General features: G+C 37.1%; 1 protein-coding gene across 1 annotated transcript in view; it reads left to right on the plus strand.

The window, feature by feature from the left end:
• SORCS2 (sortilin related VPS10 domain containing receptor 2) overlaps positions 1 to 12,713 on the plus strand; it is a 119,641-nt gene that overhangs the window by 95,370 nt on the left and 11,558 nt on the right. The window contains exons 19-23 of the mRNA XM_009285427.1: positions 417 to 540; positions 2,319 to 2,431; positions 4,065 to 4,190; positions 8,914 to 9,013; positions 10,490 to 10,592. Of these exons, the coding sequence (XP_009283702.1) occupies positions 417 to 540; positions 2,319 to 2,431; positions 4,065 to 4,190; positions 8,914 to 9,013; positions 10,490 to 10,592 (566 nt within the window). The remainder of the gene's footprint in view (positions 1 to 416; positions 541 to 2,318; positions 2,432 to 4,064; positions 4,191 to 8,913; positions 9,014 to 10,489; positions 10,593 to 12,713) is intronic.

Here is a 12,713-nt window from a genome sequence, read left to right on the forward strand (position 1 = left end):
GCGGTGGGCTGGTGCACTTCCATGGGTCGTGCTCTAAGTTGATAGAATGAATCCTTTTGACCTTGACTATAGCCCACATTTTTTGAGGCAAATGGCTTGCTATATATGATCTTGTAGAGATTTGCGAGCTTGACCCAAAATCTGTTTATTTCAGTGGGATCTGAATGAAAATCTAATACTCTACCAATTATTCTAAAAGAAATGTTTACCCCATCTGGCAGCTATTCTGTTTATAAACATTCTATTCTAAACATCCTGTATTGAAAATTGTAATTGAACAACTTGATAAAATGTTGATTCATTGAATAATTGATGTGAAACCTTTTTTGCTAATAATTTTAGCGATGGTCTCTTCAGACACTGTTATTGTGATTCTTGCTGAAATTCTATTTTCAACTTTTCTTTGTTTTTTAAAGCCACTCCTTACATTGGACAATTTTCTGGTGACAAAGTTTGCTGAGACAGGTGACGTCAGAGTTACAGTGCAGGCTTCCTGTGGGAGCTCCATGCTTCAGGAGTCAAAAGTTGTCCATGTTTTTGGTGAGATACTACTCTTGTTAATTTTTTTTTTTGTTTCACGTGTACTTGTTTCTTAAACCTCTTAAACCAGCCCTGACACAACTGAACCTGTTGTAAAATTATATCTAATGCCACATTTAATTGTTAAAATTAGAGGGATGAACTGTTACTAGGTAACTCCATGAAGTTCAACAGTGTGATTGTATGGAAGGGTTTAATCTGAAGCATTTTGTTTCCTTTGCTTATTTTAAATGTTACTGTGGTTCCCAAATGCTATATGTAGCAATAGTGTTTAGGTAGTATTTTGGCCTATGACTAGAGAGTTTCCTCAAACTTCTAAATAAAGTAGTTCAAATACCTCTGAAAAAGAGAAAATTTAGTTGTGTATATACTCTCAGCATTAAAAACAATGTGAAATAATTGCCTTTTATCACAATATATCACTGTTCCTTTGATGTTTATCTGAGAGTTTGGATCAAGTATAGCTCTGCCGTAATTATTGAATAACCCTTCAACTCTTGTTTCACATTGTGCCCTGGTGTGTTTTGTTGTGTCTTATAATGTGGTGACAAGGCATAATATACTGTGAAAAATGTAGTGCTGACAGATTATTTATGTTTGTATTTGTGCTGTCACATGTGGGAATTGTGCTAAGTGAAAAAGCTTCTTTCTAATGCAGAGCTAAAAGCCTTCAGATATCATGAAATACACAACATGATACATGTCTATTGTCTGAAGAAGTTTTTGTTATTTTTCTATACTTATTAATTTAAAATAATGGTAAAAACCACATTCGTGCTAAATGCAGCTTTTATGAACCTTCTCCTTTCCTAAGATAAATGGATTTAACGTTTATGCTACCACTTATCAGTGCATCCACTTTTTTAGAAATCTTTAGAAGTCTAACCCGTCTTAGTGTGACTAGATCAATGACTTTGGCTTCAAATGCTGCTTCTGCTCCTAGTGTTGGCCAATCCTGATACCAAGAGCAAGAAAGTACTGGTCATGGGGGAAATAAAGAAACCTCTGGAAAAGAAAACCACATTAAAATACAATTCTGCCAGAAACATTGGGGAGGCCAGGTTTGACTCATGCATTCCAGAGGATCTCTTTCTCTGCTTTGCATTAAGTTCCCCAGGTGTTCATCCAAGGAGCCTATATGGAGAAAGGGAAGATTTTAGAGACTGTTTACTGAGGAACAGCCCATTTCTGGTATTTCAGATATTTTGGACAATATCCAGAGAAATGTTGTGGGTGTACTTTGTTTTAATTTTTTTTTAAGAGGGCAGTAGTTAGCCTTTGGTATATCATTTCTGTTCTTATTTTCATAGCTACTTGATGGAATACATAACGTATTCATTTTACATGAAAAACAGGAACATGTAATGGGCAAAACCCACACATTTATGATTCAGTGAGAATATAATCCATTGGAGCATTGCCATTACAAATAAAAGAAACCAACCACGTCTGTGTGGTGTATTGTCCTAAGGAAAAATTATTGGGAAGGTTATGACCCCAGAGCACGTATGTAAATCTGCTTTGTTTATTTTTTTTCTTCCTGCTTTTTTATCTTAAGGCACAAATTTGATGAAAATACAGAAAGAAATTGAGTGCCTGACAGGAGTCTACTCTTGCTCCGTGCAAGAGTACACAACACAGAGCAGTGGGGTTCCTAGATACTGCAGCGCTGCACAGCAAATAGTGCCAAATACATATTTTCAGCTTTTATTTCTGCAAAACTGTTTTTGCAACCCGATTTGTTACTTGTTCAAAAATGTTTATTTTTGTTTTTCTAGATCATTTTCATGTTCTTCCTCTGAAGTTTACTAAGCACCTGGACATGTACAACCCCGACATCCCGGAGTGGAGGGAAGACGTAGGGCGGGTAGTAACACGACTTCTTGCAAAGGTGCTCTTTCAGATTGCTCGTAAAATGTTCCCTCGCCAGTCGTAAAGCTTGAAGGTTAAGTTAATGTCTTCTCATTTAGAAAAAAGTAGGCAGAGCAAAATAATAAAGTGAACCTCACGAGCCACATTTCAAACAAGTTTGAGCCTAGTGTCACTTTTACGTGCAGGCTGTAGACGATGATATTGTAACATAGAAAGTTTAGGTCTAACACAGCCTAATTGGCAATTAATGCTAAATATTGCTCTCTGGGATTACGGATAGACATATTGGCAAATACTGCTGACTCCAAAACAGGAAGAGTAGCTTAAATGTGATAAATTTAGAAGTTAAGCAAAGGGTGCTGTGTAATATAAAAGAAATAGGCTTTGTGTAAAAACAAAGCAGAAAGAAAAAATTTACAATGTCGGTTGTGTAACTTTGAAAATTATATACAATATATAGGCAAACAGTTCATGCAGCTGTTTTTTTAGATCATATTAGCAAAAGAAATGTGGATCGGGAACAGTTGAATCCTGTAGGTTAAATCAAGTACAAAGCCATGCAGCAGTTCTGTGAGATAAGTAAAAGCACCCCATAAAAGCTGTGAGCTCTAGAGCTGTGCTCTTCAGGTACACACACTGCCAGCAACGGAGTGTGCACACGCTGACTTTTTGTGAGGACAATAGCACTGAGGTGCAGGTTGATAATGTTTTGAAAATATTGTGTTTGAAATCACTTGGCTTTTCCTGGATTTACAGTAGTGCAAATCGGGTTCTGGAATTTTGACTTTATCCTTTTTCCTGCCTTTTTTTTAAGGTTCGCGTCAAATGTCAAATTAAAGTAAATTCCCACTTTTCTCAACTTAAACCCATTCCATAACCAGTGTCAGTCAAACAAATGTTTTAATCCCTTGTAAATTTGCCCTTGCATTTTAGTAATTACTAAATCATTTGCAAAAGAATATGAACAATTTAATGGAATTTCGGAAGCTGTTTGAGAAAGCAGGGCTACGGGAAGTGCCCAGGGTGTTGTCATTAAAATTGTGTGGCTGTATTATACAACACATGGAGGAATTTGGGACTAAAAGCAAAATTTGCACAAACTATTTTGAAAAGGAATGCACTTGACTTTCAGTGGGGGCTGCAGGTATTCATAACAATTTCAGGAACTGAACCTAGGTGCTCTTAGTCTCACCCAGGAAGACTTCTCTCTGTCCATTAAATGCAGATGGAAAAGTAGCCTCCTTAAGCTAAAGTTAGCTGTAATGAACATGCCCTTCTAAGTCTACTAAGTGTCTGAATGGCCCACAAAGGATCCTAAATCACTTAGGATTTTTTTTTATGCTACCCTATAAATGGACAGCCATTGCAGAGTTTTGCTAAAACTGCATACTTCATTTGCTTCTTTCCATGATGCCGCTAGATCTCTTTAATGCGATAACAATCCTTAGCTCTTCCGATCTTCAAAGAGCAGCTCACATTTCAGTTAATTTATGTTTGGCTTTGTTCATGTTTTAGCTTCTGGTGGAATCCCCTCTAAATATTAAGGATCCGAACACCAAAGACTAAAAGGCACATGTGGAGTTACTTATGTATTTTCTATAAAATACAAAGCACGTTGTCCTATAATTTGCCATATGCCTTTGTCTTCACAGGAAACCAATATACCCGAAGAAACACTCATGACAGTCGTGAAACCTGGTCTGCCCACAACTGCTGACTTGCATGTGCTACTACCAGCAAACCAACCAAAAAGGAAGAGAAGTGTAACTAGTGATAAGGTAACGAGAGCAACGTATGTCAGGTTAGGCAGTCTTCATCCTGTTTTGCGATCGGTGGCTGTACTCTCATTGTCTTTATGTGAAATTAAAAGGTGCTCCCTAACTATGTAAAGATCTCACTCCCACCTGACAAGAGACATGTAAAAGCCAGCAACAGCAAAGACTGCTGTGTTTGACAGTGTATAGACCAGCATAATCTTAGTGCTTACTGGTATTAGTGTGTTTCTCAAGAATAACTAATACTGATCTGTTTTTTAAACAGAAACAACAGTCATGGCATGTCAGTCTGTGGCGATCCGGTAGAGCAGAGAGTGTATTTAGAACACTGATATTTCTGAAGAGGGATGAACCATCTCTGCACTGTCTTCAGAAGCAAATTAGATTTCAGGTCAAACAGAAACAGAACCTTCATAGTTGACCTATAATGCAAAGAGCATCAAGCAGGTAGTTTCTGCCTTTATGAGCAAATGTCCTTTTCAATTGGCAAGAAACAAATATAGTGAACACAGGAATGAAAATCGGACATTAGTTTCTCGCTACTTATTTCCAAACCGTATTTCTTCCATGATAAAAGACCTTATGCCAGTTGAAAGTCAGAAGACTGGCACTTATAATTTATTATATTCGTCCTTTTGCTGTGATAGAGAAGGAGCAGATCCCAACACTGTGCCTGTATCTTGCAGTTCAAGTCCTGCCAGTTACAAAGAATCCCAATGTAAGGTATCGTTAATTTTGAAGGGCATTTCACAACTTTTTGAGACAAGGTCACAGTATCCAAAAAGCTGGAGAAGTAGGTACGACGAAGCTCTTCATATTAACACAGAAACAGTAGATTGTGTTTGGAATTGATGGGGTACATTTTGGAATGTCCAAAGGAGTATGTTGATGTTGTTCAAGTAGTTGAACAGATGTCTTTAAAATGCACAGAGTACAGTGTGAATGCACAAAATTTTCTGCTCTGTGGCAACCCCAAACCCTTACTGCTCTCCCTCTGTAATCACAGTGGGAATTCCTGGGAGTCCGAAATCCTGATTATGTTGCAGGAAACAGTGAATTTTAGTAGGTTGTTTCTTTAGTAGAGAGCCATTCATGAACTATGGCTTTCAGCCAGGTGAGTATTACCACTTCAAAATTATTTGCATCTTTCCACTTCTTGAAGAAGTGAGGTGCAGGTTCTAAAGGAAATTCTTTCTCTTTATTCCAAGCATATATGGAATGGACATCTTTAATAATTTAAGGGAACTGATGGTGGTAGATTCTTAGGTTGTGCAAACATTTTATTTCAGTGCAAAGTGTTATGCATATTAGTGCCCTTTAAATCTCAACTGTTATATTAGCGCTGTGCTTCAAGGCAGCTTAAAGAATATCATCAATTATAATCAATGCTGTCTCAAGGTTTTTTTCATGTTTGTGTATGAAATACCCTGCGGGTTACTCCAAAGCATAAAGAAGAACAATCACATGTTGCAAATGATTTGGGAAAACTTCTGTTCAGTGGGGCTAGGGGGAAATTACAGTAGTTTAGCAGGGCAGTTTCTGTAATAAGTAGTCCTCCAGTAAGACCTTGCAAAGGTTTTCTGAAACTAGAGGAGCACTGAAAGGTGAAAGTAATTGTATAATCTGGAGAACAGATGTATATTTCTGACATTGTTAGGATGGACCAGGTCAGACCAGTGGTGGTTGGGGATTACATGTATGGAAATACCAAATACGGTACAACCTACATTTGGTTGGAGCAGGAACAAGGGAGACAGGAGCAATTACAGTGACCTATGCTGTCCAATGATAAAAAATCAGGTACGCTAGTATCACATTTCAACACTGTTTTATAGAGTACAATGCTGTAGAGCCAGTCTTCTAGTGCCAGCTGCCTAAATTTCTATTTTTATGTTATTGCTAAGGGACACTACTTTAGCTATTGATATGTGCATATAAATTTGTTGATTTAGAATTGAGTGGCACAAATTTTGATAAAATATGTGTTGTATCAGAATCCATTGAGACTTGAGAAATACCCTGAAAATATACCCTATGTAAATAAACTTGGAAGCAGTAACTGGTTAAGTCAACAGGAAAATACTCATGATGTCATTTGCTTAAAGATTTGCTACATTCTCTGCTGTTACCAGAAGAGAATCTTAAAGGTCTTCATCATGTTTCACTGGAAGAATGTGCTTTGTCATGCTGCTAGTGCCAGTTCTCAAAGTCGGTGTTGTGACACTATTGCGAGGACTCACCAACGCAGAATGTTTCCTGCATGTTTGGAGGAGGTGTCCCTGAAATCCTTAACTTAGACATAGTTATGAAATGTCTTCCCTTAAAGAGAACCTATTTGTTCTTGGCTGAAAACCTTTTAGATTTAGGATATTATGTGATTTCAGAAGGATTGTTAAAGGCAGTAATTTCCTGGTTAGGCAGAGAACACCTGCTTGGTGGAGTTTCTATTGCTGTTTTACATGAAGTGTTGTGATGTGATGCTATTTATTAAGTTAGTTGTCTAGAATAGGAGTCATTACTGATAAAAGTAGCCAGCAATAACAAAGATCGTAAGTAAGTTGGCAGGGCAGTAGTAGGAGTCCTCTGGATAATTCTGAAGTTTGGTTCCATTCTGACAAAACCCCTTTTTCTTTCAAATTTATGCATGTAGAAATAAAAGCTGAGTGTTATTTAACCTGGTTTTAAGAACACAGCAATTTCAAAAGTATTTCCTTCTAAACATTGACTCTAGAGGAAGACTCGGTCACTTAATTTATGCACATCTATTACATGTCTAATGTCAGGTGGGATGAGTCCAGTTGAAAGAGTCAATTAAAGTGCATTTAAGGCATATAGCCTGGAAAGCAGTGGCTCTGAGGAAAATTTGGGGCTCTGTCTAGACAAACTACTACATGAAAATTCCCAGTGAGTTGCTTTCTCAAAAAGGGCAAGTCAGACCCCCAGATGTGTAAGTAAATGGGTAAGAGTTTGAATAGTGTCATTATTTTTGCATTCTTAAACCACAATGCAGGAGCCATTGTGTTCACATGTTATTAATCAAATATTATAATTGGAAAGGATGTAGAAAAAGAGGATAGGAAATTCAAATGCTGGTATAAGAACCTTAACTTAGAGAGTCTAGAGAGGAGCTCCAAACACTGGATTTGTTTTTTAAACAGTTGGAGAGGTGGTAGCACTGTGCTCAATAAATACCTTGGGGCAGAAAAAAAACCCCCATGAGTACTGAAACAACCATCAATCTAACAGTGAAATAAATAAGCTAGAACCTTTGGCTGGATTCACATGAGATTCAAATTTTTGACCTGTGGTAGTGTAGTTCGTATAGGCTTGGGTGGGAACCCAGGAGTGGGGAGAGAAATAACAAACAAGTGTTAGTCGCTTAAGCAAAAACCAGAGCAAATGTTGAATTCTTCAAACACCTGCCAGGAAAAGATGATGTATCCAAAATTATGGGGCTCAGTAACTTCATTTACTGGCTGAAAGTCAGATTAGCCTAAAGTAGTAGTCCCTCTTGCATTGTATACCGTGAACATGTGAATGAACCTGAACTGAGACTAAGTAACTCTGTTACAGTGATGCCAGCATCACTTTAAAGGCTGCTAATTAATATAGTTGTCATATCCATTCTCTTTTCAGACTTTGGGCAAACAGATAAATACTTAGGAGCTATCTGGAGTAATTGTCTTGTAAAATAACTGAGGTCATGCTCACATCACCCTTATGTTGAGGCATTCCCCTGCCCCCCCCCAAAAAAAAACCCTCAGTGGAATGGCTTCAGAAGTTAGATATTCCTCAATATGAGTGAGGATATTTGAATTTGAACTTTTGTGTAGTCTCTGTCCATAACATGAGAGACACTACAGGGATTTCTATCTATTATACTGGAAAGGCTTGTCAAAGATGAACACCATAATTGATAATATCATAAAAGGAGTTGCTCGTGAAGGTTTCATGGCTCTAGAGCATATTTCTAATTTGGCATCCTGTGGGAAGTCGTATCCTAAATTATAAGGCATAGACTATAAAACTAGCTTTGATCTTTTAGAAAATTACCCATGTTGAAGATACAAGCAAGTAGAAGGGAAAATTCAGACAATTTGTCATCGGGGGTTAGGATATGATGGTATATTTAATGGTTCTGCTCCATAAAAATGTGAGAGACCATATTTTATTATGCTCTATCCACTGGAGAAAAATAGGAGGAATCCTCATTTTTTCCACATGGATGGATGTGTATATTTCTACAGAGTATTGTTAAAAATTAGGTATAAATGGAATCCATCCCATTATAAGTAAGGAGGTGAGGTAAATTATGACATGCAGTTCATTATCAAATAGCAGTTACTTTTCATAGCAAGAAATCTAAGGTGACATCGCAGGTTTTGTTCTGATAGGTTAGAAGAATGGAGATTTTTTAATATGTGTGAGTTATGACCCAGGTAAACCGTGCAAATGACATGCTGTCTGTCACACACTGGGTAAAGGATTTGGTAAGCAGAAAGAAAGATTTGGCTATAAAGTTTTGACATTTTCAGCTTTTACTGCTTTTGAAGTTTTGCATGATTTTTAAATATGGAATTTCTTTAAGATTTCAGCTCATCGTTGACAAATGCTTTCTAAGGTTCTCACCATTTAATGAACCAGAGGTTTTCCTTTTTAGAGCATTGAGTCTCTCAAAGTGGAACAGAGTGCAAGATGTCTGACATTCTCTCTGTTGTATTTTCAGAGAATAGCGGCTATAAAGCAGGCCTTGAATGCACACAACATCAGTTTCTTTCTGAGGGGAGGATACTGGGTCTTAGTGACTTTAGCTGACTCCGGTTCAGGTAAATATATAAACAAAGCTCCCAACAGACCAACCTGTGGATGCTTGTCTGAGTTCTGATAAGTTAAGGAGAAAATCTTCGTGTCAATATATATATATGTACACATACACACATAGATATATACTTACTTGGTACTTGTTACATATAGATACACACATAAATATATATGTGTGTGTATATATGTATGTAAATACATATACATACACACACATGTATATATGGATATATTTTCATTTGGTACTTGTTAACAATCACCACAAAATAAATATTTCTTACATATTTCCATTTTGACATACCCCATGACAAAGCAAGAAGCTTATTGCTTTTTTCTGTGTAATCATGGCATTAACTAAATACCTATATTATATAAAACAGTGCCCTGAAGGAAGAGCCAACCAGGCTTCAAAAAAACCATCTGGTGAAGCACTTCGGTTGCACTGGCTGCCAAGAAAGCAGAGCTTCTTTACTTCAGTCAGATATAACTCCAGGGGTCTGGGACATAGCCTTGCGTCTCTGCCTTGTATCTCTGATCTTCAACTGATGTGAAGCTTGCTGTAGGGTTTCCACATTGCTAATCCTGTCCTGAGATAAATGATATGCTTTTTCTGTGTTTAAAACAAATGGAAACAGGTTTTTTGCATGCATTTCCTGCATCTCTGGATTCACTGTGTACCTGGAAACTAGTTGAAGAGAGTATGTGTACATACGTGTGTGTGTGTGTGTATTTGAACAGAGATGTTCAAATGATGTTTTAACCAGAAAGTTCAGCTTTGACTTGAACCTTGTATTAGAATGTTCTGTAATTTTTATTTGTGTATCATATCCCATAATATATCCTTCTTTCTTATTTCAGTGTGTTGTTGGAGAACAGCTTAGCTGACCACAATCAATTTATGTAAATACTGGTGTGATATTTTATCTGTCAGCTCTCTGTAGAAGACAAAGCTCTTTTATCTAGTCTCTAATGTAGAATTGTGCTACAGTCTCGCTGTGGTACCTCATCTGGTTTAAAAGGCTAACATGCGTTAGCCAGCACAAAAGGCTGGGATTGAAAGCAGCCCAGTTCATTCCAGTCTTTACCAACGTATGACCTTGATGAGTTCATTTGTTGTTCGGTGCCTTAGTTTCTCCATCTGTGAAATTAATACAGCCCTGCTTTTGCAATGCATGTACTTAGGGTATGTGATCATTTCCTATGATAACTTTAGATTCCCAGAAAAAAACCACCCTGAGTATGCAAATAATTAAATCTTCAGGTTTTTGTTTTTTTAATTGGTCCTCTGTCCTTCAGTCACAAGTCACCAATTAATTTTGGTTTTCTGCCTTTTTGAAGAGGCTACAGGTGGAGTGAAAACAAGAGGTTACACAAATAACAGCAAATGTTTTTGACCTGGCAATTAGATAGAAAAGAAAGCCCAAGAATGTGACTGATCTGAAAGGGGGTGTGCTAAGCTGTTCTTTTATTTCATATTTCAGACTCTCAGAGGATTGGAGGAGGCAGTGGCTACTGGGCTATTGTGGTTCTCTTTGTTATCTGCCTAGTCGCAGTTGGGGCTTTCATCCTCTACAAGTTCAAAAGGCAAGTAAACCTTAAAAAACAACATACATGTTTTAAGAATTAGGTTTACCCACAGATCAGCAAAACAGAGTTTGTTGTTTGAAAAGGAGATTTCTTGAAGAATTGCAAAAAGTCTACTGCTTTGAAAATTGTGTTTTTCTGAACTTTTCAGACATCAAGGTGCTGCACTGATGCTTGCTTTCACTTGCTGTGTTCCAAGATAAATAGCAGCAATATGGGAACTGTGGAGAGTTTGTTCAGCTTGTCTGATAATATAATCAAGAAACAGAGCTGACCTAAAATATTATTCCTGATTAATTCCTACCTCATTACTCCTAGCAGTTATGAATAAACTAAAGCTATCGGGACAAGGATTGCATCTGCAATGCTGATTTGCTTAAAAAAGTAGTTTTATCGAAACGCGTAGCACTCTGGAGTTTCTCTTTGCACACATAACATTTTAATTGCTGGGGCAATGCCACGTAGAATGACTGATGGAAATAGATTAGCGTTAATTTGACACTAGAGTGTGTTGAGAGGAGAAATAATTCTGGAAGTGGCCCTTATGCAAGACATATTCTCAAAATTGACAAGGGATGCCATGCCAGCCTTTGACAGTCCAATATATCTTTAGTCCGCAATTGATTTTAATCAGAGCTACTAGGGTGCTGTGCAATTTAAAGAATTTTGTTCTTGTTCATGAGTCTGTGTTATCATTGGCTATGCTCTTGGTATTTTTGTATCTCTGGGGCATTTAGAAGCTATTGGGTTTGAGCATACTGGAAGCAAGCCTTCATCATCATCAAATCCTGATGTCCTTACTCAGTGAGGATTCCTATTGATTTGTCTCATTTTTTAAAGATTGATTTTTATTTGAAATAAACAAAAGTTTGTAGAAATGGGTGCGGCACTGAGTTTGTGATAGCAACAAGCACAGACAGCATTTAGGTCAGAGTTTGTTTAGATAAACAGGTTTTAAGTCAATAGAGAAAACCCCTTTTTCCAAGAATCTCTTCATTTTCTCACTGCAGCACCTATGTTTCTTAGAGCTCATAGTGGCTGATTGCTCTAAAGGACAAAGCACAGACTGCTATATCAGACTGTCTTTAACTGAATAAAAATCCATTTCGCTATTTTAGGTGCCTGCAGCAAGGAAAAGCATAAAAATGGTTGATGTGATGTAATTATATTATTTCAGTAGCAATACATGGAGGATTTGCTGTTTGTAGTGTGGGATCATAAAACTTGCTTGTGGTATCTTTCGAAAGCTGTATGATTTATATCTTTTATTAGCTTTTAAATGAGAGCAATTAAATAACAGACGCAATTACTGCATGGCAAAAGATGTATAAAATGATCAAGAAAGGAAGAAAAAAATTATTTTCCTTGCATTCTTTCTAAAATGCCCAATGAACCATTGCTTTATAAATAGAGCTTTTATTAAGGAAGAAACTATAGTACAATTTGCAAATTGCAAGCTTTAACGTCTCTCACACTTCTGTATATAATTTGTGAAAACCAGTTGCATTTAAATTTTGTGGTGGTTTAATTTAAGTGTGAGTGTGGACAATTGTGAGATATATTCAAATGTTTCTCAGTAGCCTGAAAACTGCTGTTGGCATTGATGAATGACCATGCAGTAGTACTCAATTTTAGTCCGTATCATATCTGTTTCTGAGATATTTGACAGAATTATTTTTAAATATTCCTGCTAAGCTTTTCCAGGATGACAATTTTTTTTGGTTGCATACTTCATTTGCAATTTGATCTTCAAAAAATAGTAAGCACCTAATCGGTGCTACATTTGACAAATCACTTTTTCCCCATGTGCTCCCTGTGAACTCCTCTCCCACCCAAATATTTAATCCCTTAAAAAAAGTCTTTCCTGTGTTTATAAAGACAGATGGTGAATTGCTGGATCCTCATGGAGTACTTACTTGCAAGTATAGTCCCTTTAAAGTCAGTACAGTGAGTATGTAAGTTTACAAACTGGTCCACAGGGACTGAGGCTATGAAACTGAGTGTCCTTTATAGATATAAAGGTTGCAAGTTGTAATGCGCAAAGGCAGCTTGTCAATATTATATAGAATCATAGAATCATGTAGGTTGGAAAAGACCTTTAAGATCATCGACTCCAACCGA

Source organism: Aptenodytes forsteri, unplaced genomic scaffold (genome assembly GCF_000699145.1).
Source record: "Aptenodytes forsteri isolate BGI_AS27 unplaced genomic scaffold, ASM69914v1 Scaffold88, whole genome shotgun sequence".
Classification (NCBI taxonomy): Eukaryota; Metazoa; Chordata; class Aves; order Sphenisciformes; family Spheniscidae; genus Aptenodytes; species Aptenodytes forsteri.